General features: G+C 50.6%; 1 protein-coding gene across 1 annotated transcript in view; it reads right to left on the reverse strand.

The window, feature by feature from the left end:
* Positions 1–27,958, reverse strand: part of LOC144784229 (carboxylesterase 5A-like) — a 193,522-nt gene that overhangs the window by 43,691 nt on the left and 121,873 nt on the right. Inside the window, exon 11 of the mRNA XM_078662878.1 lies at positions 16,521–16,664. Within this exon, the coding sequence (XP_078519004.1) occupies positions 16,521–16,664 (144 nt within the window). The remainder of the gene's footprint in view (positions 1–16,520; positions 16,665–27,958) is intronic.

The raw sequence follows: 27,958 nt of genomic DNA on the forward strand, positions 1-27,958 counted from the left end.
CTTTTGGGCCTTCTGCCCAGCTTTAGAAAGGTTCCAGTGTCTTATAGCGCTTCAAGGCGCTTCCCGCTGTCTCCGCTCTCGAAATGAGTCACCCTTCGGGGCTCGACTCGGGGAGAGGGGGCCGCGGGCCTCGGGGAGCGTCAGGCGGGGCCTCGGGGGCCAAGAGCAGAGCACGCCTCTGACTCTGGGGCGGCTCGCGCTGCCAAGCAAACAGCAGCGGCGAGGCTCCCGGGGTGCCTGAGGTCAGACCGCGCGGTGCGAGCTCAGATTGCAGGACGCTCGCGCCGCGGAGGGGCAAAGACAGTACCTTTCACTTCTTGTGGTGATCCTCGGAGAGGGCGGCTGAAGGGGGAGCTGTCCCACGTCGCGTTGCTTCCTTGACGGGCGATGCGAGCTGCGGCTCGAGGCAGCAGGTCACGGGTCACCCAGGGCGGCGGTGCTCGATGGGGGCTCAGGTCCTTTTACTCCGTCTTCTCTGTCTTCCTGACGGCGGCGGCTGGGTGTGGCGCAGTGGCAGTACGGTCCCCAAGTGCGGGACGTACCCAGCCAAAGTGCCGGTCGCGGTGATGTCCCTTCAGCGGGGCAGCAGGCCAGACGCTGATAGCGAGGGAGATGACAAGGGCGGCAGTCCGTCTTTGCGGGGGAATCTACGGCGCTTGTGCCCAGTAGACTCCGGTGCTTGGACCGGACGGGTCCTCCGTTACTTTGCTCTCGTGGGGCCAGGTGCAGATGCCGTCACGGTGTTCAGGCCAGCGGCGGCTGGGCTTCACGTTGCTATGGCGATCTGCTCACCCACGGTCACGGTGTGCAGGGGGGCTTGATGCTCTCGTCTTCCTCAGACAGCGCTGCAGCGATAAGCAGCACACACAGCAGATGCGTTGGTCAGGGGTTAGCGCTCACTGTTCCTGGAGCGCTGGTCAGGGGGCAAGTTCAGCAGCAAGCCCTTGGAGATCTTTTAGCAGAGTTTGGCACAAAGTTCAAAATAAAGTAAAAGTCTCTTGTAGTCTTTTTCTCTTCCTCTCCTTTGGCAGCAAGGCACCAGACACAGGCCAGAGTCAGCACTCCTCCTTGTAGTCCTTCCAGGTCCTTCTCTTCGGGCAGAGTTTCTCTTGTAGCACAAACAGGATCTAATTTACAAGGAGCAGGGCTCCTACTTTTATACCCAGTTTCTTTTGTTCTAGCAAGCCAGGGGGGCCTCTGCATAACTGCTCCAGTCTCTGAGTACTTGTTGTGGGTACTTATGACTTCTGCATTCAGTGTGAGGGCAGGCACATCAGCCGCTCCCCAGGGGGGCGGAGCCGGCATTGAGAGGGCAGGAGTGGCCTGAGCACTTTGTTTACAAGCTTCGGTCCTTCCTGGGCCAGGTGCAGGCTGAGTCATCAGTCGCTCCCCAGGAGGGCGGAGCCAGCATTGTGGTGGCAGGGGCACAGCCTGATGCATCATTCAGGGGAAACTCCCACCACCCATTAAGGGGTCCTCCTGCTAATCCCTACCTGTCAACTCCCAGCCCTGTCACTCACACACACCAGACAGTCAGATCCACATCCAAGCAGAGGCGGGCTGAAATGGTTAGGCAAGCAAATGCTAACTTTCTAAAAGTAGCATTTGCAAACACAGGATATTAAAATAAACTTTACTAAAAGAAGTATTTTATTATTCTGAGTTCAGGCATACTAAACACGAATTTCTACCATGTTCCCTGAGCCTGCTGGGATTATAGAGTGTAATAATTCCAGCAGCCCATCTGGCCTAGAAGGGAACAGGTAGCCTTACAATAGTGAAAACGAATTTGGTAGGAATTCACTATTAGAACATGCCACACACATCAGGGCATGTTCTACCTTACACTACAATGCACCCTGCCCTCAGGCCTACTATAGGGGTGACTAATATGAAGTTAAGGGAAGGTTCAGGGGCTGGCAAGTGTGTGCACTTGCCCAGCCAGGGTGACAGTACCAGACTGCACGCAGGTTCTGCAATGGCAGACCCTAGACACATTTTAAGGCTGCTTCTGTGGGTGGCGCAACCAGCGCTGCAGGCCCACTAGCAGTATTGGCATTCACAAGCCCTGGCACTCCTGGTGCACTTTACTAGGGGCTAACAGTGAATCCAATGAACCAATCATGGACATCAATCATATGTACACTTTACAGTAGGGAGCACTTGCACTGCGGCACGGGTTGGCCGTGGCGCAGTGCCTCGAGTAGCAGACACCATCAAAACATTGGAGGCACAACAGCAAAAAGTGGAAGGGAAACTCACGCCAAGGTGCCAGGTCTAACAGCGACACTGAATGATTGCAAACCCCCCGGTGCAAACCAGGCGCCCGGGAGCAGGGCGACGCTGAATGATTCCAAACCCCCCCCCTGGTGCAAACCAGGCGCCCGGGAGCAGGGCGACGCTGAATGATACAAACCCCCCGGTGCAAACCAGGCGCTCGGGAGCAGGGCGACACTGAATGATTCCAAACCCCCCGGTGCAAACCAGGCGCCCGGGAGCAGGGCGACGCTGAATGATTCCAAACCCCCCCCCTGGTGCAAACCAGGCGCCCGGGAGCAGGGCGACGCTGAATGATACAAACCCCCCGGTGCAAACCAGGCGCCCGGGAGCAGGGCGACACTGAATGATTCCAACCCCCACCCCCCCCCCGGTGCACACCAGGCGCCCGGGAGCAGGGCGATGCGGAATGATTCCAAACCAGGCGCCCGGGAGCAGGGCGACGCTGAATGATACAAACCCCCCGGTGCAAACCAGGCGCCCGGGAGCAGGGCGACGCTGAATGATACAAACCCCTCGGTGCAAACCAGGCGCCCGGGAGCAGGGCGACGCTGAATGATACAAACCCCCCCCCCCCCCCGTGCAAACCAGGCGCCCGGGAGCAGGGCGATGCGGAATGATTCCAAACCAAGCGCCCGGGAGCAGGGCACGCTGAATGATACAAACCCCCCGGTGCAAACCAGGCGCCCGGGAGCAGGGCGACGCTGAATGATACAAAACCCCCGGTGCAAACCAGGCGCCCGGGAGCAGGGCGACACTGAATGATTCCAAACCAGGCGCCCGGGAGCAGGGCGACGCTGAATGATACAAACCCCCCGGTGCAAACCAGGCGCCCGGGAGCAGGGCGACGCTGAATGATTCCAAACCCCCCGGTGCAAACCAGGCGCCCGGGAGCAGGGCGACGCTGAATGATTCCAAACCCCCCGATGCAAACCAGGCGCCCGGGAGCAGGGCGACGCTGAATGATTCCAAACCCCCCGGTGCAAACCAGGCGCCCGGGAGCAGGGCGACGCTGAATGATTACAAACCCCCCCCGATGCAAACCAGGCGCCCGGGAGCAGGGCGACGCTGAATGATTCCAAACCCCCCGGTGCAAACCAGGCGCCCGGGAGCAGGGCGACACTGAATGATTCCAAACCCCCCGGTGCAAACCAGGCGCCCGGGAGCAGGGCGACACTGAATGATTCCAAACCCCCCGGTGCAAACCAGGCGCCCGGGAGTAGGGCGACGCTGAATGATTACAAACCCCCCCCGATGCAAACCAGGCGCCCGGGAGCAGGGTGACGCTGAATGATTCCAAACCCCCCGGTGCAAACCAGGCGCCCGGGAGCAGGGCGATGCGGAATGATTCCAAACCAGGCGCCCGGGAGCAGGGCGACGCTGAATGATACAAACCCCCCGGTGCAAACCAGGCGCCCGGGAGCAGGGCGACGCTGAATGATACAAACCCCCCGGTGCAAACCAGGCGCCCGGGAGCAGGGCGACGCTGAATGATACAAACCCCCCCCGCCCCCCCGTGCAAACCAGGCGCCCGGGAGCAGGGCGATGCGGAATGATTCCAAACCAAGCGCCCGGGAGCAGGGCACGCTGAATGATACAAACCCCCCGGTGCAAACCAGGCGCCCGGGAGCAGGGCGACGCTGAATGATACAAAACCCCCGGTGCAAACCAGGCGCCCGGGAGCAGGGCGACACTGAATGATTCCAAACCAGGCGCCCGGGAGCAGGGCGACGCTGAATGATACAAACCCCCCGGTGCAAACCAGGCGCCCGGGAGCAGGGCGACGCTGAATGATTCCAAACCCCCCGGTGCAAACCAGGCGCCCGGGAGCAGGGCGACGCTGAATGATTCCAAACCCCCCGATGCAAACCAGGCGCCCGGGAGCAGGGCGACGCTGAATGATTCCAAACCCCCCGGTGCAAACCAGGCGCCCGGGAGCAGGGCGACGCTGAATGATTACAAACCCCCCCCGATGCAAACCAGGCGCCCGGGAGCAGGGCGACGCTGAATGATTCCAAACCCCCCGGTGCAAACCAGGCGCCCGGGAGCAGGGCGACACTGAATGATTCCAAACCCCCCGGTGCAAACCAGGCGCCCGGGAGCAGGGCGACACTGAATGATTCCAAACCCCCCGGTGCAAACCAGGCGCCCGGGAGTAGGGCGACGCTGAATGATTACAAACCCCCCCCGATGCAAACCAGGCGCCCGGGAGCAGGGTGACGCTGAATGATTCCAAACCCCCCGGTGCAAACCAGGCGCCCGGGAGCAGGGCGACGCGGAATGATTTCAAACCCCCCGGTGCAAACCAGGCGCCCGGGAGCAGGGCGACGCTGAATGATTCCAAACCCCCCGGTGCAAACCAGGCGCCCGGGAGCAGGGCAACACTGAATGATTCCAAACCCCCCGGTGCAAACCAGGCGCCCGGGAGCAGGGCGACGCTGAATGATACAAACCCCCCGGTGCAATCCAGGAGCCTGGGAGCAGGGCGACACTGAATGATTCCAAACCCCCCGGTGCAAACCAGGCGCCCGGGAGCAGGGCGACGCTGAATGATTCCAAACCCCCCGGTGCAAACCAGGCGCCCGGGAGCAGGGCGACACTGAATGATTCCAAACCCCCCGGTGCAAACCAGGCGCCCGGGAGCAGGGCGACACTGAATGATTCCAAACCCCCCGGTGCAAACCAGGCGCCCGGGAGCAGGGCGACGCTGAATGATTACAAACCCCCCCCCCGATGCAAACCAGGCGCCCGGGAGCAGGGTGACGCTGAATGATTCCAAACCCCCCGGTGCAAACCAGGCGCCCGGGAGCAGGGCGACGCGGAATGATTCCAAACCCCCCGGTGCAAACCAGGCGCCCGGGAGCAGGGCGACGCTGAATGATTCCAAACCCCCCGGTGCAAACCAGGCGCCCGGGAGCAGGGCGACACTGAATGATTCCAAACCCCCCGGTGCAAACCAGGCGCCCGGGAGCAGGGCGACACTGAATGATTCCAAACCCCCCGGTCCAAACCAGGCGCCCGGGAGCAGGGCGACGCTGAATGATACAAACCCCCCGGTGCAATCCAGGAGCCCGGGAGCAGGGCGACGCTGAATGATTCCAAACCCCCCGGTGCAAACCAGGCGCCCGGGAGCAGGGCGACACTGAATGATACAAACCCCCCGGTGCAATCCAGGAGCCTGGGAGCAGGGCGACGCTGAATGATACAAACCCCCCGGTGCAATCCAGGAGCCCGGGAGCAGGGCGACGCTGAATGATTCCAAACCCCCCGGTGCAAACCAGGCGCCCGGGAGCAGGGCGACGCTGAATGATACAAACCCCCCGGTGCAATCCAGGAGCCCGGGAGCAGGGCGACGCTGAATGATTCCAAACCCCCCGGTGCAAACCAGGCGCCCGGGAGCAGGGCGACACTGAATGATACAAACCCCCCGGTGCAATCCAGGAGCCCGGGAGCAGGGCGACGCTGAATGATACAAACCCCCCGGTGCAATCCAGGAGCCCGGGAGCAGGGCGACGCTGAATGATTCCAAACCCCCCGGTGCAAACCAGGCGCCCGGGAGCAGGGCGACGCTGAATGATACAAACCCCCCGGTGCAATCCAGGAGCCCGGGAGCAGGGCGACACTGAATGATTCCAAACCCCCCGGTGCAAACCAGGCACCCGGGAGCAGGGCGACACTGAATGATTCCAAACCCCCCGGTCCAAACCAGGCGCCCGGGAGCAGGGTGACGCTGAATGATACAAACCCCCCGGTGCAATCCAGGAGCCCGGGAGCAGGGCGACGCTGAATGATACAAACCCCCCGGTCCAAACCAGGCGCCCGGGAGCAGGGCGATGCGGAATGATTCTGTTGGACTTGGGCCCTTAGGGCAGGTTCACCCCTAGACTTTTTGCTTGAAATGGTGACCTGGAGATGGTGATTTTTGGATTCTGCGCACTTTCACTGTGTCCCAGTGGAAAGTGCGTGCGCACTCTGAGTGCATGTGCTGAGCTAGGCCTGCCCGCCCATATGAATGCATGGGGAATGTATGTGTCCCTAGTAGTTCCTGATGCGTGGGGTGTACAGGCTTGAGTCTGGTATGTGTGAACTCGTGAGAGTGAATGCTGCGAGATGGTGTCTGCGGCATGTATGTGTCTAGAAGGGAAGTGCTACTTCTGGACATTGAGATATGTGTGCAGTGAGGGTGCTGGCGTGTGATTGGCTGGAGCTGGCTGGCATGCCAGGCTCCAGGAAGTCTGGATGGGTCTGCCCGGTGGTGAGTGGGAGATTAGCATGAGTGATGTGTGGGAGGAGTGTACCTGTGTCCTGGATGGGCTGGGTTTTCCCCACACAATGCTGGCTCCGCCCCCCTGTGGTGTGTCTAATGACCCAAGCCCTGCCAGTGAATAGAGAGGGTGGTTGAGGTAAACAGAGTACTCAAGAACCAGCTGCGACTGGTTCCGCCCCCACTCTGCACCTTCAGACAAAGGAAAATGGTGTATAAAAATGGGGCTGTGTCCCCACAGATGTTGTTCTCTTCCAGGATCCTGAGGGGGCTGTTGCTGCTGCTGCTGGGCCAGAGGACCGCCACTTAGAGTGTCTCCCTGCCTGGAGACCCAGTGTGCTGGCTCTGGGCCCAGCCTTGCCCCCTGCCTGTCCTGAGGAACTTTTGCTGGGCTTGTTGCTGTCTGATAGCACCTGGGAGCGCTGTGCTGTGCTCACAGCGCCTGGGAGCACTTTGGACCCTCCCTGAAGCCCCTGGAAGCGCTGGGATTATTGCTAGCGCTAGGAGCGCTGTGGATTTCCCTCCGAGCGCCTGGGAGCGCTTCCCTTGATTTGCGGTGCTAGATTTGCCCCCTAGCTCTGAGAGCGCGCCCTATTTCCTGCCAGCGCCTCGGGCGCTTTATTGTTTCAGCCGGTGCCCACCCGGCATTGCCCCGGTAATTTGCTGTTATTCTTAAACTCGAGGGAGCCCTCGGTTTATTGAGCCCCCGCCTAGAAGTGCCGGAGACGGGCCGCCGCGCTGCCCGCGACGACCCGGAAGTGCTCCTGCCGGCCGGCCAATCCGAGCGCGGCCCGGCAGAAGTCCCGCCCCCACAGCCGCGACCCGGAAGTCAGGCAGGCCGGGGGCAGGACAGAGAAGCAACTGGAAGCGGACGGGAGGCCACCCCGTGCTCCGGTGAGGGCGGAAGCCGGCGTCTTTTCTTGTCTCCCCTCCCAGGCTCCCTAAGCGAGGGAGAGCCCAGGAGAGGGAGGGAGAAGTGTGGAGGGAGCCCCCGAGGAGCGGGAGCTCCCGTGCAGAGCCGCCCGAAGCAGAGGAGCTGCAGCCGCCAGAGACCGGTGAGTGCCCGCCCCTCCCCTTCGGAGCGCGTCCCTTGTGCTAAGAGGCCCGGGGGGGCTCAAGTGATTCCCGAGTCCCCAGGAGGGGGACTCCAACAAAGCCTGAGAGAGGCTCCAACGAGCGGGAGCTTTTCTGTGAGCCCGAGAGGCTCTGGGGCATTTCCTTGTGTCCTGAGTCCCCCGTGAGGGACTCCCAGACCCCGCCGTTGCTACCGAGCCCCGAGAGGCTCGTGGGCTCCTCCGTGAGGGACCCCCCCAGCCCAGTGAGGCTGCATCTGTGCATTCAGAGCCCAGAGGGGCTGCATTGATTTACTTGGAGCCCGGAGAGGCTCAGGGGGCCAATTTATTTCTTGAGAGCCCAGCGAGGCTCCCACATTGCCCCCCTTGTTGTTTTAGAGCCCTGAGAGGCTCTCCCTTGTTGCCCACATTGTTCTGGCCAGAGCCTGCGAGGCTCCAGCAGTGGCCCAACAGTGATTCAGCTGCCCAGCACTTCGTGGGCAGCTGCCACGTTTAGGCCCCCCTGACATTGGGACACATGGACAGTCACAGGTGGTGACTTGTGAGTTTGGCGCCATTGTTATTGTTCTGCACCTCTGAATGTGTTTTTATGCGTCATGTGCCTTACACCTCTGAATGTATGTTATGCATTGCATCATGTGTCTTGTTTTTACACCCCTACAGGTATTGTAATACTTAGGTGGTTGTTTTCTCCCTAGTACAGGTGGTGCTAGTGAGGTCCTGTTACCAGTGATTACTGGTTGTGTACACTATTTTGATATTTGTGCTACAGTGATTTATATTCTAAGTGCTATTTCTGAAAGTGCTACTTCTGATTCCTGACAGTGGTCCAGGTGGCCCTGTCTTGTAAATATCCCCTTGTAAATTCTTCCCGTGCCTCTGGCACATTGTAAAGTGTGTGTTTTATCTAATGTGTTTTGGTGTAATACAAAGGCTATTTTTATATAACCTTGTGTGGAGTTTCCTTTGTGGTGGGCCTTTGGTTGTTGTTGCTGGGGTGCGTGCGCAAATACTTAGCCTACATCGCCTCCAAGTTTAGCCTTACTGATCGCGCCACGTTACCTAGAGGGTGAGTAGGGGTTATCTTGGCGTGTAACTCCCTTGCCCTGACTTGGGGGTGGTGGTCTCTGACTGACTTTGGCGAAAGCCCTGGCCAGCCGGGGATCCCATTTCCAACAGATTCCAAACCAGGCGCCCGGGAGCAGGGCGACACTGAATGATTCCAAACCCTGCCGCCAGCAGGCCTGTGTACTTTACAAGACATGTACCCAGGCGGCGACGTCGTAACAGCAGCCATGTGCAATCTGTAGCCCTCAGAGAGGTTGATTCGAGCTGCCAGGAACCATGATTGTATCTCAGAGTTCAAACTGTGTCAGGGGGAGGGTGGAGGGGGGTGCAGCCCGTAGTCCGCAAGGGGCACCAGTCACGGCTCTAGCGATTCAAAGAGCGTTTCCTACAGCCGCACAGCAGAGTTTATTTAAGTACATTATGTGAATGCCGGCTGAGGTCACTGACAGTCTCTGCACACACTTAGGGGGGGATTTAAATCTCGCTTGCGCCACTTTTGCATAATTTTTAACATGGGAAAAGTGGCGTACGGGTAGCACAAGGGGCTTGTAAATCTGCCCCTTAGGGGCATATTATAAAGACCCGCGATAAAATTATCTCCACTTTAGCGTCCGTTTTCGGGCAAAAAGCAGCGATAATTTTATCGCACTATCATCAATGACACACTAGTGCGTGTTCCTATGCCTCTGCGCCCGTTTTCTCAACGCCCAGCTTTGCAACGTTAATGACATGCCAAGTGGGCGTAACTGAGTAAAATAACGTGAGAAATGTCGCTAACAGACATTTCTCCAATTATCAAGCTGCACGCTAACCTGCATAGCAACAATAAAAGTAGCGCTAACCTCGCTTATCGTAGGTTCCATTACGCCTGATTGTAAACGGACTAAATCATAATAGCCTATGGGTGGTGGATTATAAGGCTGAGACCACCCAGCCCTATCAACAAGGTTTTGCCTATCGCTGTGCGATTATCGTTGGATTTCCAGCGATAATCGCACATTTAGCCGCCATCGCTTGAATTTATATCGCATTGGAGATAAGCGTTGTTGATAGCGCACTATCTCTGCAATCAAATTCAGCAGTAGCCGGCGATAATTATCCTTGCGCTAAGTGTGCTTACCGATAATTATTGCCGACTGTTGTTGATATGCCCTCAAGCTCTTACGAGACGGCGCTGAGGCAACAGACAGACCTCAGCGCGGCCAACCTGCAATGACTGGACTCGGTCGCGGGCCCTCAGCAATGCCACCCGCTGCATTGATTTCCCTAAATAATCTTCATTGTGCCCTGTTCTTAACCTTCATCTTTTAGCGTCTATAATCTTGCAAATCCCAAACCTCCGCCGCACGAGGAAGGCCCCTGGGGAAGTGTTACCCTGAAGGAGGCTGGTGGAGAAGGTGGGAGAGGAATGCATCTGTGATCCGTGATGTCCCTCAATGGGGGCTGTCACAAGCAAGCGCCCCCTCCCCTGACGGTCCGTATATTCAAGGCTCTGGAGACGCAATCTGCCACTGGAACACTTCGGATCAAAATTATTATGCGCAGTGACGGTGCAAGAGTCTGCGGTTCCCCGATTAGTAAATGACAATTTATCGCCACAAGTAAAGAACAAAAACAAACAATTACGAGCACATTAAGGTCGCTTAGACAATGTTTCAATTCTATAAAGTTAAACATGAGTAATACAGAAACTGATTCTACTGGCTCCCCGTCGAGAAGAGGGTCACCTTCAAACTCCTCACCCACGCCTACAGATCCCTCAACGACATTGGACCCAAATACCTCAACGAAAGATTATCCATCCACGTACCTAAGAGGAACCTCTGCTCCGCCGATCTCGCCCCGGCCCATGTCCCCCGCATCCGCCGTAACAGAGCAGGTAGAAGAGTCTTCTCTTACATCTCGGCCAAGACCTGGAACAAGCTCCCTGTAAACATCAGACGCTCACCGACCCTGCACACGTTCAGGAAGGACCTCAAGACCTGCCTCTTCAACTGATCCGGAGCTGCTCCCCCCCGCACCTTGAGACCCTCACGGGTGAGTAGCGCGCTATATAAACCCCCTGATTGATTGATTGATTGATTGATTGATTGATTGAGCTCCTGGAGGGGGCGCTCATGCTCAGTAGCAGAGCCCTACTTTTGGTATTTCTGAACGCCATTGTACACGCAGTCCAGGGTAGCATTGTATTCTGCACTGCTCTGTTCTCAGAGATGATATGATGAGTGTCAGGAGGTCGTATTCCTTTAGCTGGGTCAGCTGAGGAGCAGAACCTGGGGGAGTATGAAATAACTGTAGCAACAAAACAGGAACAAAAATCAGTGTGTCAACAAACTTCCTACTGGCGTTTAAGACGGAAGTGTGTGATCAAAAATACAGTCAAATATTGAACCGCTGCACTCCTTAAGTGTATGTGGTAGTAAAGTTTTTCGTAATATTCAAATCTTATAGGTACTCCAGGTGTTCACCTCCTGGGTCATGAGGTGCTCAGAACAATAGCTGCGGGAAATCCTACGACGAGTAGGAATGACCTGAAGTACACTTGACTCACAACAGTGCTGTATAGTTAGTCCAATATAATTAGAGAATTTTAGTACATTCCAGTTTGAATTTGTTTAAGTCATTTATTTGTTGATCATCATATTTCATTCATATAATTAAACATTCTCATCTTCTGATTTCTTTTCATAATTGAATCTCAAACGACGTGTTAATGATCCACATAATTATTAAATGCCCCAATGCATTTCGCACAAAAGTGCGCTTCCTCAGGGGGTCTGTAATTAAAATAAAAATGACAAGAGTAGGTATACTAGTATATTTCCAGGAGGCGGTACAGTACAACTAAATATGCGTGCTTAGAACAACTAAGTGAAGTCAACACAAAAGTGAATAAATCAAAAATAATGAATAGCGAGGGGTGTACACCAGAACCCGACCGAAAATCATGCATGTGCTCAGGAACGCTGTCCTCAGAGTTTGAAACGCCGAAAAAGAACTACAACAACCAACAGGGGTCAAAAAATAAAGGTGACTGTTTGTGAATTAAAAAGTAACACGAATATGTGACTAAAAAGGTAACCGAAGTGAAGAAACCATGAATATGGTGACTATTAAAGCTATACGGTGTGCTGCCCCATGCACTAGAATCGAGTCATCAAAGTATCAAAGACGCTCGCGTAATGATATAAACATCGGAATCACAAGTTTAGCGGTAGCTTACCCGATTGCTGAAAAGTTCAAAAGAACCGCATTAGGTAACGAGAATCCGGCTCCATGCAAAGCAGGAACCCGGAAGACGCCACGCATGCGCAGTAGCGCATTGAAAAAGGATGTCGGACGGTAAACAAGGAAAAAAGACCATAGCGGCTTGCAGGTGTACCTTAAAGATAGTCCGATGGGCTTGTAAAAAGAAAGTAGCATGCATCGATCCTAGCTGAAATGTAAACATCCCGTGATGCACCAAGAAAGGTGAAATGTGTGAAAATGAAAAATGTAAAATAAAGAGATAAACACAGGAAAAACGGTGGAAAGAGTACTAAATTAGCAGTACAGTCAAAAATGCTATGTACGAAAATCAGTCTGAACAAAACATGAGAGTAAGGCAATGTAACGCTAAGAAAAATGAAAGGGTAAGTACAATAAATACACAAACCTATAGGTACATCCCTAATTGGGCATGATATTTGAATGCAACTATTTACAAATTATCTTCATTTCACAGCCAATGGAGGTCAATAAATACAGTACATTCAGATGATAGAATTGAATACTTAATCATAGATGGCATCCAAATTCAAGACGCTCATTAAGTCCTTTAGGCTGAATTGCATGCAGTCTATATATCCAGTGTAGTTCTCGCTGTAGTAATTTTTTATTGTTATCGATGTGTGGTTGTTTCTCTACTATTTCCAAAATCAGGAAGCGTATTTGACTTGGGTTGTGGGATTGTTGAGTGAAGTGTGCCGCAATATTAGATTTTGTATTTTTTGTGCGGATGTTACTCCGGTGTTCATTTAGCCTGATTTTTATTTTTCGTTCAGTTTTGCCCACATATGGGAGACCACATGGGCATTTTATCATGTAGATAACGTTGGTCGTATCACATGTAGCATTCACTCGGAGATTGATGACAGTACCTTGGGTAGGATGCATCATGGTAGATCCAAGAATTACACTGTTGCAATGGCTGCAATTGTGACATGGGATGGTTCCTTTGAAAGTGGTTTGTTTTGTCACTGTAGGTTGTTTGATGAGTTGTTGAATGGTCTTGGTGCGTTGGTAGGCAAAGATTGGAGGTGTTTCAAAAATATGATTAAATTCAGTTTCTGATTGTAGTAAAGGCCAGTGTTTGCGAATAACCTCTTTAATTTGTCTTGATTTTGTGGAGTATTTGGATACAAAGACATTACGGGTCACTTGTTGTTGGACTTTCGATTTCGGTTTCAGTAACTCATCTCGGTTCTTGAGCTTTACTCTATCTTCAGCGGCCGCTTCCTGATTTTGGAAATAGTAGAGAAACAACCACACATCGATAACAATAAAAAATTACTACAGCGAGAACTACACTGGATATATAGACTGCATGCAATTCAGCCTAAAGGACTTAATGAGCGTCTTGAATTTGGATGCCATCTATGATTAAGTATTCAATTCTATCATCTGAATGTACTGTATTTATTGACCTCCATTGGCTGTGAAATGAAGATAATTTGTAAATAGTTGCATTCAAATATCATGCCCAATTAGGGATGTACCTATAGGTTTGTGTATTTATTGTACTTACCCTTTCATTTTTCTTAGCGTTACATTGCCTTACTCTCATGTTTTGTTCAGACTGATTTTCGTACATAGCATTTTTGACTGTACTGCTAATTTAGTACTCTTTCCACCGTTTTTCCTGTGTTTATCTCTTTATTTTACATTTTTCATTTTCACACATTTCACCTTTCTTGGTGCATCACAGGATGTTTACATTTCAGCTAGGATCGATGCATGCTACTTTCTTTTTACAAGCCCATCGGACTATCTTTAAGGTACACCTGCAAGCCGCTATGGTCTTTTTTCCTTGTTTACCGTCCGACATCCTTTTTCAATGCGCTACTGCGCATGCGTGGCGTCTTCCGGGTTCCTGCTTTGCATGGAGCCGGATTCTCGTTACCTAATGCGGTTCTTTTGAACTTTTCAGCAATCGGGTAAGCTACCGCTAAACTTGTGATTCCGATGTTTATATCATTACGCGAGCGTCTTTGATACTTTGACGACTCGATTCTAGTGCATGGGGCAGCACACCGTATAGCTTTAATAGTCACCATATTCATGGTTTCTTCACTTCGGTTACCTTTTTAGTCACATATTCGTGTTACTTTTTAATTCACAGTCACCTTTATTTTTTGACCCCTGTTGGTTGTTGTAGTTCTTTTTCGGCGTTTCAAACTCTGAGGACAGCGTTCCTGAGCACATGCATGATTTTCGGTCGGGTTCTGGTGTACACCCCTCGCTATTCATTATTTTTGATTTATTCACTTTTGTGTTGACTTCACTTAGTTGTTCTAAGCACGCATATTTAGTTGTACTGTACCGCCTCCTGGAAATATACTAGTATACCTACTCTTGTCATTTTTATTTTAATTACAGACCCCCTGAGGAAGCGCACTTTTGTGCGAAATGCATTGGGGCATTTAATAATTATGTGGATCATTAACACGTCGTTTGAGATTCAATTATGAAAAGAAATCAGAAGATGAGAATGTTTAATTATATGAATGAAATATGATGATCAACAAATAAATGACTTAAACAAATTCAAACTGGAATGTACTAAAATTCTCTAATTATATTGGACTAACTATACAGCACTGTTGTGAGTCAAGTGTACTTCAGGTCATTCCTACTCGTCGTAGGATTTCCCGCATCAAAAATACAGTGCCACACTTCTCAAGCATGGGTATGAAGACATGCACAATGGAGATGCAATGCCAAGCAGGCTGGCGATTTGGAGAATCAGTGAGCATCAAACTGCGTCTCCCCCTTGGAGACGTGATGTGGCTGCCACAACAGGTGCGGCTAGAAATATAATGCACATTTAGAGACATAATTAAAATGTTACTGTAATGCCCTTTCGGCGTCCGTCTGTTAACAACCTGCTCTGACTTTGATACTCCAAGGGTATGAAACCCACATTAAAAGCAGAACGCAAAGTCTTGCGGTAATGGCGGAAAGTGGCCTTAGTTGTGTTTTTCGGGAGACTGAACACTCAGTGCAAAACGCTTTCTTCACAAAATTAAGCAAGGCTTGGTATCTCCAGAAACTGTTTGTCAGACAATCCATTCAATAGCGTAGCGTTGTTATGGCTTGCCACAGCAACAACAAGGGATCAAAGGTCCCCTCACTCCTGTGGGCCCCGGTGCCACTCCACCTGCTGCACCAATGGAAGCTACGCCCCTGAGCCCAGTCTCTTTGCATGTGTCGTGGTTTAGGTACTGTAATGCTTTACTAGACCTATTCCGCTGTTGCACGACGGCACAGCTGCTTCACATTAAATTGCCTGCAGCCTAGAGTCATAAGAACAGGCAGCACTGCCTGAAAAAAAATGAGGGGGCAGGGGTTAGTGTTTGTGAAGGCAGCCGACAGCATGGGAAGAAAGTAGTGAAAGGCACGAACAACAACAAGGCACAAACTAGGGGCGGCTTTTGAGAAGGCAGTGGACAACACAGGAAGAAAGTAGTAAAAGGCACGAACAACAACAAGGCATGAATGGGGGGGCGTTCGAGAAGGCAGCGGACAGCACAGAACAAAGTAGTAAAAGGCACGAACAGCAACAAGGCACGAACGGGGGGCAGTGTTTGAGAAGGCAGCGGACAGCATGGAAGAAAGTAGTCTGTGCAGTAAAGGGGCCAGTAGCTGTGGAAGGATACAAATGACTGACATGGCTGTCATGGGGAGGGACTAACAAGCTTAAAACCAATCGGAAGGCAGCATTTATAACCTAAGCCAGTGAAGAAGATGGGCCGGAGAGTGGGCGGATCTTCCACACTATAGTGTATACTGCATGCCTCGCAAAGCGATGGCAGCGCATTTACGCTGCTACACTAGGCGAGACCTAAAAAAGTAGGTTGGGGAGGGGTGCTGGGCGTGGTGCGAGGGAGGTGGGAGGGAGAACAGCTGGACGGGAGATCGGGCTGCAGGGGGAGTGGGTGGCAAAGAAAAAGCGCAAATCTGTGGAGGGAAAGACGTAAGCAATATGGGGTGCAAGAACGGAAACAACAAGAATTAAGGAATCTGAAAGACAAGAAGGAATTGAGGAATCTGAAACACAAAAACATGAATTAGGGAAACAGACTGAGACATTGCTCTCTACTGACCCTCAAAAAGTGTCACCACGTCTGATGTGTCTTGTGCCCTCTCCAGTGTCTGTTCGTGCTGAATGAGTAAAATCAGAGTTCTCTAGGCTGTGCATCGGGTGTTCCAAGGTCCTCTTCCCCTCGATCGGAGACAGCCTCAGCCCTTCACCACCAGCTCCTACAGTTTTCCCTTTGAAAAACCCTCAGCAAGGCCTGGGCTGGTTCCAGCTCCTTCACTGTTGTGGAATCTCATCTCCAGAACTTTGTTGCCAGACAAGCTGAGCCTCAGACCCAGGTCCGCTCTTGTCAGGTGTCATGAGGCTGGCTGTGCACTCCCTAAGGGCAGCGCACCCCTTTGCCCACCCCCACATGAAGGGATCTCTTTGGGACCATGCACCCACGCGATTCCTCCCAGGAGTTGCAGTCACCCACTGCGCCTAAAGACCCTCTTGGCTTGTATTTGGATATCAGTTCTGTGAGGTACGTGTTTCCTACCGTTCTTGCCGATATCCATGAATGGGGCGCCAAAGACGAAGGGGACCTCATCCGCGTGATCGGCCTTCACGTAGGGCGGTCTGGAATCCTGGTACCTACTAGGGCGATGACTAAACTCGTAGAGGTAGGCTGGAAGGCCGGCATCTGTGGGTAGAAGATATGGGAGCAATTCAGACATCTTGGATCAACTGTTAACCTACATTTCAACCAGTACTAGTCATCAGTACACCTCAGAGAGCGCAGACGCAGTACGTTGAGCACCAGCTGCTTCTCCCGAGGGACGAAAACAAGGACAAGGGAGACCCTACTCGCTAGGAACCAGGGTAACAGGTTAGTAACAGAAACAGCGGTTCCTGCAGAACATTGAAAAGAACTACCTTGATAATGCCATGCACAAGCGCAGTGGTTAAGGGTTCTAGTGACGTCAGAAAGAAAGGCTAGCAAGGACACCGACAGCTGTCTTTCCAATATTGCATCTGTATATCAAACAATGTATCAAGTTATATATAAAGGAAGAAACATGATAGTGCTAGGTGTCCCCAGTGAAATTGGACCCAAAAGTAAAGGAAAAACTTTTAAATTGGTGACAAATGTGACTTGGTTTCCATAAAAAACGACCATAAGTGATTGTACAACGATCACAGCCACTGTGTACACTGATCAGGGCTGATTGAATTGGTTTGTTTTGAAAAGTTGTCGACGACGTTTCGACCCTTGAACACAATACAGGGTCTCTTCAGGACCTACGGCTGTAGGGACATCTGAAATGCGATAGGCAAGCCAAGTGAAGAGTGTGATACACCGGTTGAGTAAAAGAAGAAATAAAAGATACTCACAAGGGACCCGGCCGGGTACCCTTTGTGTGTATCAGGGTGAAGGGCTGACAACCAATTGGATGCAGGGCGCAGTCAATGCTGAAGGATGAAGAGAATGGTGTGCCCCGCCTGTGTTGGGAGCTTGGAGATCTCGGGAGGCAACTGTGTGCATTTTTGAGGCCGTGCATCACTTTTTGTGACGCATCGGTGGCGTAAAACATGCCTCCTGTTGCGCACTATTCACAAAATGACGCATCTAAGCAGATGCGTCACTTTGTAAACCCCTGCGCTACATTATACCTGCGTCAGGTATAATGTATGCAGAGGGGGCGTTGTCCCGCAAAAAGCTTTGTAGAAGTGACGCAGTGAAATTATGAGATTTCACTGCGTCACTTTTAGGACGCTGTTGCGTCAAAATCTTGCGCCTGCCTCACAGCAGGCGTAAGACTGACGCAAGCCCTTTCACATGGGGCTGGCCCATGTGAAAGGATGCATTGCTGGAGTTGCATCACTTTTGTGACACACTCCAGCAATGCGTGACTTTTGTGCCTACAGATACGTCAGAAATACTGACGTATCTGTAACTCCTTGCCACATGATGCGTCATACTGTCAATATGACGCATCAGGAATGTCGCAAGGAGGGCGCACTGAGAAGTGACGCATCGCTGCTTTCACACAGCGATGCGTCACTTTTCATAAATGAGGCCCATAGTGCGGTAGCGACTAAGTATGTAAGTCGGTTAACTGACACGGGTACTGAATCGTGCCTTCGTGTCCAGGTATCTTTTTATAATTTAATTTCGGAGATCTCTCGTGCGTGTCCGTGCCTCGCAAGCCGGTAGAACTGACTAATCCGTCTACCAAGGTACAATGACCTGAGGGAGGCGGGAGTGTCGGAGTGGGGGCAGGGGTCATGGCGGTGCAGTCTCCTCTTCATGGCTTGAGGTCAGGTGACATGTCACATGTCTGATGCACCGCCCGCCTGCTCAGGGACCATCCCACCGTTCGTTCACATGGAGACATCAGAAGGCCTCTCGTGACGTCATGCCTGCCCTGGACCTGTTTTGCTTTTGTTTTGTGATCACATCTATATCTCACCTGAGAAAACACTATTACACTTACAACTGTCCAACAACACAGAGCCGCAACCAAAGTTACTGTAGGGCTTTGCACAAGGGGGAAACACAGCAAGGAGCCGTGTCTACTATGATTGCTCTGCTACTGTCACCCTCCTGTGCTGAGGCTGCTTTGCACATTGCACAGCCTTGCACTGTGGGGAGTGGTGAGACTATGCTGTCCATCAGAGGATTTGCACTGAAAGAAAACCCTTTCCCATTAATTCCCAGCCCCATACATACTCATGTCACACATTGGATGTTTGCTGTGAAATGCCTGGGCTTCGTTGCTGTGCAATGCCTGAATTTTGTTGCTGTGCAATGACCGGGGTTTGTTCCTGTCAATGCCTGTGTTTTGTTGCTGTGCAATGCCATTGTTTTGTTGCTGTGCAATGCCTGGGTCCTGTTGCTGTCAATGCCAGGGTTTGTTGCTGTGCAATGCCTGGGTTTTGTTCCTGTCAATGCCTGTGTTTTGTTGCTGTCAATGCAAGGGGTTGTTGCTGTGCAATGCCTGGGTTTCGTTGCTGTGCAATGCCTGGGTTTTGTTGCTGTGCAATGCCTGGGTTTTGTTGCTGTGCAATGCCTGGGTTTTGTTGCTGTGCAATGCCGTTTTATTGTATTGCTTTGCAATGCCATTGTTTTGTTGCTGTGCAGTGCCTGGGTCCTGTTGCTGTCAATGCCAGGGTTTGTTGCTGTGCAATGCCGTTTTATTTTATTGCTTTGCAATGCCTGTGTTTTGTTGCTGTACAATGCCTGGGTTTTGTTTCTGTCAATGCCTGTGTTTTGTTGCTGTCAATACAAGGGTTTGTTGCTATGCAATGCCTGTGTTTCGTTGCTGTGCAATGCTTGGGGTTTGTTGCTGTGCAATGCCTGGGTTTTGTTGCTGTGCAATGCCTGGGTTTTGATGCTCTGCGATGCCTGGGTTTTGTTGCTGTGCAATGCCTGTGTTTTGTTGCTGTGCAATGCCTGGGTTTTGTTCCTGTCAATGCCTGTGTTTTGTTGCTGTGCAATGCCTGTGTTTTGTTGCTGTGCAATGCCTGGGTTGTGTTGCTGCGCAATGCCTGGATTTTGTTGCTGTGCAATGCCTGGGTTTTGTTGCTGTGCAATGCCTGTGTTTTGTTGCTGTGCAATGCCTGGGTTTTGTTCCTGTCACTGCCTGGGTTTTGTTGCTGTGCAATGCCTGTGTTTTGTTGCTGTGCAATGCCTGGGTTGTGTTGCTGCGCAATGCCTGGATTTTGTTGCTGTGCAATGCCTGTGTTTTGTTGCTGTGCAATGCCTGTGTTTTGTTGCTGTGCAATGCCTGGGTTTTGTTCCTGTCAATGCCTGGGTTTTGTTGCTCTGCAATGCCTGTGTTTTGTTACTGTGCAATGCCTGTGTTTTGTTCCTGTGCAATGCCTGGGTTTTGTTCCTGTCAATGCCTGGGTTTTGTTGCTGTGCAATGCCTGGGTTTTGTTGCTGTGCAATGCCTGGGTTTTGTTGCTGAGCAATGCCTGGGTTTTGTTACTGTAGAATGGCTGGGTTTTGTTGCTGTGCAATGCCCGGGTTTTGTTACTGTAGAATGGCTGTGTTTTGTTGCTGTGCAATGCCTGGGTTTTGTTGTTGTGCAATGCCTGGATTTTGTTGCTGTGCAATGCCTGGGTTTTGTTGCTGTGCAATGCCTGGGTTTTGTTGCTATGCAATGCCTGGGTTTTGTTACTGTAGAATGCCTGGGTTTTAATGCTGTGCAATGCCTGGGTTTTGTTACTGTACAATGTCTGGGTTTTGTTGCTGTGCAATGCATGGGTTTTGTTGCTGTGAAATGTATAGGTTGTGTTGCTGTGCAATGCATAGGTTTTGTTGCTGTGCAATGCATAGGTTTTGTTGCTGTGCAATGCATAGGTTTTGTTGCTGTGAAATGCCTGGGTGTTGTTGCTGTGCAATGCCTGGGTTTTGTTGCTGTGCAATGCCTGGGTTTTGTTACTGTAGAATGCCTGGGTTTTGCTGCTGTGCAATGCCTGGGTTTTGTTGCTGTGCAATGTCTGGGTTTTGTTGCTGTGCAATGCCTGGGTTTTGTTACTGTAGAATGCCTGGGTTTTGTTGCTGTGCAATGCCTGGGTTTTGTTACTGTACAATGCCTGGGTTTTGTTGCTGTGCAATGCCTGGATTTTGTTGCTGTGCAATGCCTGGGTTTTGTTGCTGTGCAATGCCTGGGTGTTGTTGCTGTGCAATGCCTGGGTTTTGTTGCTGTGCAATGCCTGGGTTTTGTTACTGTAGAATGCCTGGGTTTTGCTGCTGTGCAATGCCCGGGTTTTGTTGCTGTGCAATGTCTGGGTTTTGTTGCTGTGCAATGCCTGGGTTTTGTTACTGTAGAATGCCTGGGTTTTGTTGCTGTGCAATGCCTGGGTTTTGTTGCTGTGCAATGCCTGGGTTTTGTTCCTGTCAATGCCTGGGTTTTGTGGATAAATAGACACATTTCCTCTTGTTAAAGCCGGCTTCAATGGAGCATTCGTTTTTGCCGTAAAGCCTGGTCTGGTCTGAGTATCTTAGTAGATATGACTGCGTCAAAGCCCCTGGGTGATTGTGCTGATCTGTCTGGTGACGTGCGTGTGGCAGGCAAAGATGTATTTGGACTCAGAAAAGGACACTTTTTCAACACAAAACTGGATTGTGGCTCTGGGTGAGTCCCTTGCTCAGGTTCCAGCCGCTCTCTTGTCTGTCTCTGGACCCTGCGTCGTTGGCCTTTGCGCCAGTTCTTTTGTTTGTCCTCCCAAAGTAGCATCTCAGCCTCAGCATCCTTTGAGGGGTGGGTGAGCCGTATCCCTCCGCTGCTGAGGCGAGGACCTTCCATTCTAGTGCCAGAGGGTCAATGTTTTCTACCCCTCAGCCTCTTCTCCCTGCTCAACTCCCACTCAGGTCTTTTAATTCTAATGTTCGCTCCCCCCAGAGCCCACCGACCTTCCCACCAAACCCCACAGCTCCAGCTTCAGCTAGATCACAGATGGGATGTGATCAATGGAAAGGATTCCACGCTTCAGCCCACGCGGCACATTCATGCGCATGCGTGGCGGCCATCTTGGAATGCGTTTTACTTTGGAAAACTAAAAGCAAGCATGGAGGAATGGGAGAGTTTGGTGCAGCGAGCAAAGACCCCTGGGGATTCTCCTGTGGCCAGCATGAAAGAAAGGGGGGCTCAGATTTTTCATTACTCGTTCATTTCTTATTGGCACCGGAGACCCTTTGGGTATTTGTATGCCTTAAACATTCAAAAATACTAAAATAAATCACAACTGTAGTGAACAAGGAATCATAATGCAGTACCATGGGGGGGGGGGTCCACTGCATCTAGTGCAGAACAGTGGGGGATTCTACTGCCTCTTGTACAGAACCATGGGGGATTCCACTGCATCCAGTACAAAAGAATGAGGGACTCCACTGTATCTAGCACAGAACAATGGGAGATTCCACTGCATCTAGTACAGAACCATGAGGGATTCCACTGCATCTAGCACAGAACCATGAGGGATTCTACTGCCTCTAGTACAGAACAATGGGGGATTCTACTGCATCTAGTACAGAACAATGAGGGATTCTACTGCCTCTAGTACAGAACAATGGGGGATTCCACTGCATCTAGTACAGAACAATGGGGGATTCCACTGCATCTAGTACAGAACAATGGCAGATTCCACTGCATCTAGTACAGAACAATGGCGGATTCCACTGCATCTAGTACAGAACAATGGGTGATTCCACTGCATCTAGTACAGAACAATGAGGGATTCCACTGCATCTAGTACAGAAAAATGGCGGATTCCGCCGCATCTAGCACAGAACAATGGGGGATTCCACTGCATCAGGTACAGAACCATGAGGGATTCCACTGCATCTAGCACAGAACAATGAGGGATTCCACCGCATCTAGTACAAAAAAATGGGGGATTCCACTGCATCTAGCAAAGAACAATGGGGGATTCCACTGTATCTAGCACAGAACCATGAGGGATTCCACTGCATCTAGCACAGAACAATGGGGGATTCCACTGCATCTAGTACAGAACAATGGGGTATTCCACTGCATCTAGCACAGAACAATGGGGGATTCCACTGCATCTAGTACAGAACCATGAGGGATTCTACTGCCTCTAGTACAGAACAATGGGGGATTCTACTGCATCTAGTACAGAACAATGAGGGATTCTACTGCCTCTAGTACAGAACAATGGGGGATTCCACTGCATCTAGTACAGAACAATGGGGGATTCCACTGCATCTAGTACAGAACAATGGCAGATTCCACTGCATCTAGTACAGAACAATGGCGGATTCCACTGCATCTAGTACAGAACAATGGGTGATTCCACTGCATCTAGTACAGAACAATGAGGGATTCCACTGCATCTAGTACAGAACAATGGCGGATTCCGCTGCATCTAGCACAGAACAATGGGGGATTCCACTGCATCAGGTACAGAACCATGAGGGATTCCACTGCATCTAGCACAGAACAATGAGGGATTCCACCGCATCTAGTACAAAAAAATGGGGGATTCCACTGCATCTAGCAAAGAACAATGGGGGATTCCACTGTATCTAGCACAGAACAATGGGGGATTCCACTGCATCTAGCAAAGAACAATGGGGGATTCCACTGCATCTAGTACAGAATCATGGGGGATTCCACTGCATCTAGCACAGAACAATGGAAGATTCCACTGCATCTAGTACAGAACAATGAGGGTTTCCACTGCATCTAGCACAGAACAATGGGGGATTCCACTGCATCTAGCAAAGAACAATGGGGGATTCCACTGCATCTAGCACAGAACACTGGGGGATTCCACTGCATCTAGTACAGAATCATGGGGGATTCCACTGCATCTAGCACAGAACAATGGAAGATTCCACTGCATCTAGTACAGAACAATGAGGGATTCCACTGCATCTAGTACAGAACCATGAGGGATTCCACTGCATCTAGCACAGAACAATGAGGGATTCTACTGCATCTAGCACAGAACAATGAGGGATTCTACTGCATCTAGTACAGAACCATGGGGGATTCCACTGCATCTAGTACAGAACAATGGGGGATTCCACTGCATCTAGTACAGAACAATGGGGGATTCCACTGCATCTAGTACAGAACAATGGGGGATTCTACTGCATCTAGCACAGAACAATGAGGGATTCTACTGCATCTAGTACAGAACCATGGGGGATTCCACTGCATCTAGCACAGAACAATGGAAGATTCCACTGCATCTAGTACAGAACCATGGGGGATTCTACTGCATCTAGCACAGAACAATGAGGGATTCTACTGCATCTAGCACAAAACAATGGGGATTCCACTGCATCTAGCACAAAACAATGGGGATTCCACTGCATCTAGTACAGAACCATGGGGGATTCCACTGCATCTAGCACATAACAATGGGGATTCCACTGCATCTAGCACAAAACAATGGGGATTCCACTGCATCTAGTACAGAACCATGGGGGATTCTACTGCATCTAGTACAGAACCATGGGGGATTCCACTGCATCTAGCACATAACAATGGGGATTCCACTGCATCTAGCACACAACAATGGGGATTCCACTGCATCTAGTACAGAACAATGGGGAGTCCACTGCATCTAGTACAGAACAATGGCGGATTCTACTGCATCTAGTACAGAACCATGGGGGATTCTACTGCATCTAGTACAGAACCATGGGGGATTCCACTGCATCTAGCACATAACAATGGGGATTCCACTGCATCTAGCACAAAACAATGGGGATTCCACTGCATCTAGTACAGAACCATGGGGGATTCTACTGCATCTAGTACAGAACCATGGGGGATTCCACTGCATCTAGCACATAACAATGGGGATTCCACTGCATCTAGCACAAAACAATGGGGATTCCACTGCATCTAGTACAGAACAATGGGGAGTCCACTGCATCTAGTACAGAACAATGGCGGATTCTACTGCATCTAGTACAGAACCATGGGGGATTCTACTGCATCTAGCACAAAACAATGGGGATTCCACTGCATCTAGTACAGAACAATGGGGATTCCACTGCATCCAGTACAGACAAATGGGGGATTCCACTGCATCTAGTACAGAACCATGAGGGATTCCACTGCATCTAGCACAGAACAATGAGGGATTCCACTGCATCTAGTACAGAACCATGAGGGATTCCACTGCATCTAGTACAGAACCATGAGGGATTCCACTGCATCTAGTACAGAACAATGAGGGATTCCACTGCATCTAGTACAGAACCATGAGGGATTCCACTGCATCTAGCACAGAACATTGGCGGATTCCGCTGCATCCAGTACAGAAGAATGGGGGATTCCACTGCATCTAGTACAGAACCATGGGGGATTCCACTGCATCTAGCACAGAACAATGGGGGATTCTACTGCATCTAGCACAAAACAATGGGGATTCCACTGCATCTAGCACAAAACAATGGGGATTCCACTGCATCTAGTACAGAACAATGGGGATTCCACTGCATCTAGCACAAAACAATGGGGATTCCACTGCATCTAGTACAGAACAATGGGGATTCCACTGCATCTAGTACAGAACCATGGGGGATTCCATTGCATCTAGCACAGAACAATGGAGGATTCCGCTGCATCTAGTACAGACCAATGGGGATTCTACTGCATCTAGTACAGAACAATGGGGGATTCCATTGCATCTAGCACAGAACAATGGGGGATTCCGCTGCATCTAGTACAGACCAATGGTTGATTCCATTGCATCTAGCAAAGAACAATGGGGGATTCCACTGCCTCTAGAACAGAACAATGGGGGGGTTCCACAGCTGGCTGTTCAAGTAGCCCCACCCCACGCAGCATCTGGATACCCCACGTGTGCTTAGCGCACTGTACAAATACTGGTCGATTGATGCTGCGCGGCTTTGCATGTCCTCATAGATATGGAGTAAGGCAGGCAGCGCAAAGAGCTGCGTTGCCTCACTCTGCGTCAAGGAGGCTGCCACGGGCGTTGCTGTGAGCGTTCCCACACAACACCCATGGATTTTGACACTGCCCCAGAATCACAAAAATCACGTAAACCTGGGGCAGAGCCTAAACCGTACGCGCCCCCAGAATAAGCGTAACAATGAGATATGTTTTCATTTCTCCTTTTGTTTTCCTCTTCCCACGTGTGCTGCATTCTGCCCAGACATACAACGAGGAATACACCTCCATGGATGGTTTTTGTGCAGCAAGGTGCCCCTTCCTGCACATAATCAATCCTGTCAACAATGCAGGCACCCTTGCGCTAGGCCCCAAACTGTGCACCTGCGCAGGCTGAAAAATAATGACCACCAAAGGACTAAAGCAGGGCTGCGTCCTAGCCCCAACGCTGTTCAATCTCTTCCTCGCGGACTTGCCCGAAGAACTAAACACAGTTACATCTCACGCACCTCGGCTTGGAAATATTACGCTCTCAAACTTGCTCTATGCAGATGACCTGGTCCTTATCAGCCGGTCGCCCATCGGCCTCCAAAACCTTCTGGATAGAACTAATGCCTTCTCTAAAGCAAATTCCCTAACAATCAACTTAAGCAAAACTAAAGTCATGCCAATGAACTACTATAAAAAACGGAAACCTGCATGGTATTTGGACAATCAAAAATTAGAACAGGCGACCTCCTATAAATATATAGGAGTCATAATTGAGGGCAACGGCTCCACCAAACAACAACTAGAGGCCATCCGTCGGAAGGGCATGACCTTTCAACTATCAACAAGGCCCCTCCAGAAAGCTCTCCCTGACAGGACATTAGCGCCTCTCCTACAGGTAATAAAATCTCGCCTTCAGCCCATGCTCTCCTATGGCAGCGAATCAATGCGAGGCAAAGATGCAAGTACTCTGGACAATACAATCAGTCGCGCATATAGGGCAATTTTCCACCTCCCTAAAAACTCTTCGCCCGCTCAAATTCGACTCGAATTTGGACTGCAAAAACAAACTGTGGAGAGGAAAGGCCAATATATAAAAAGTTGGCGCAAAATAAAAGATGCTGAGGAAGGTTCGCTAAACGCCAACCTATGGACCGAGCTTAACGCCAAAGAAAACTCACCTGCAAGGGTCTACCTAACAAACTCATTGGAGAGCCTGGGACTAAATACGCTCTGGGAAACAAGAACGGATTTCGGGACCTTTAAAAAAGCAGTGTCGAAAACCACCAAACTGGTCTCTTCACTTGAGGACAGAGCCACCCTAACCAAGAGAGCACATGGATGGGTTGTACTCGAAGGGTACAGAACCTTAAAGCCACAAGAATATCTATCAACGGGCCTCACACAAAAAACAAAAAACAAGTTTCTAAACATGCGTTTGGGCAGCATACCCATTGCTCGTCATCTGGCACCATGGAAAAGGCCAAATCCATCAAACGCCTGTCGCCTCTGTCAATCCGCGAGGGAGGATCTTATACACATCATTTGTATCTGCAAAGCACTTATGGGTATAAGGCGCTCCATGCTACGGCCTTTATGGAACCAGAAGGGCGTAAAAACCTGCAGGCAAGCAGTGATGCTCTGCTTCAACCCCGAAGAGACTCAGTTGAATTGTAGAATAGTCAAATATTTTGACCTAGTGGCCAAAACACTAAATGAAATCACACTTGGGCGGGACAACCCTACCACTCTACGCGAATAGTAGACCTCCCTAACGGCCTAAAAATATTAAAGACCCATGAGTAATTAAGCTAAAGTAATCAGAACACAATATGAAATTACTTACAAAACAAACAGAAAAGATAGCTGGGTGAAAATACGGCCAAGTCTAACAGGAAAGACTTTTAATTTATAATGGACCTCCTGTGACTTTACCAAAGCGCTATACCTTTTTGTATAACCTTTTTTAATATAGTCAAATGACTTTCTTATTTATTGTCTACTAATTGTGAGTTTTAATTAACTGTACAATAAACAAATTCAAATTCGAAAGGACAGGAATGCGCTGTATCTCGTAAATAGGACGCATTCCTGCCCTTTCAAAGTGGCGTAGCGCCATGCACCAAAAACTGTTGCGGTGCTGCCCTACGCCAATGTTTGTGAAATAAGCCCCTTGGTTTGTAAAGAATATCACACATCAGAGGACCACAACAGACACAGCACTGGGCCTCATTACTATGAATTGACTTAGGGCAGCGCTGCACGTCTGTTGCAGAGATGTGTCTGAAACCAGCTCTTTTGGTGCTCACTTTATGTGGTACAACCGCATGAGTACAAAAAAACATACTTTCAGCCTGCCCTATTCCCTTCATGGGACTCGCTCACCTGCCTGCACGTGACTAAAGAAATCATCATTGGTGACATTTCTTCAACCCAGAGATGGAATTGTAATTTTTTGTAAATTGTAGGAGAGTGGGGTCTGCAATCCTATGGTCACCCCAGATTTTTGCTTTTTGCTGCACTGGTTTACGACTTTCCCTGGCTGTGGGCCTGCTAATCAGACCCACAGCCTGCTGTTCTCTCTCTAAATTACAACCATGTA

This window comes from Lissotriton helveticus, chromosome 10 (assembly GCF_964261635.1).
Source record: "Lissotriton helveticus chromosome 10, aLisHel1.1, whole genome shotgun sequence".
Lineage (NCBI taxonomy): Eukaryota > Metazoa > Chordata > Amphibia > Caudata > Salamandridae > Lissotriton > Lissotriton helveticus.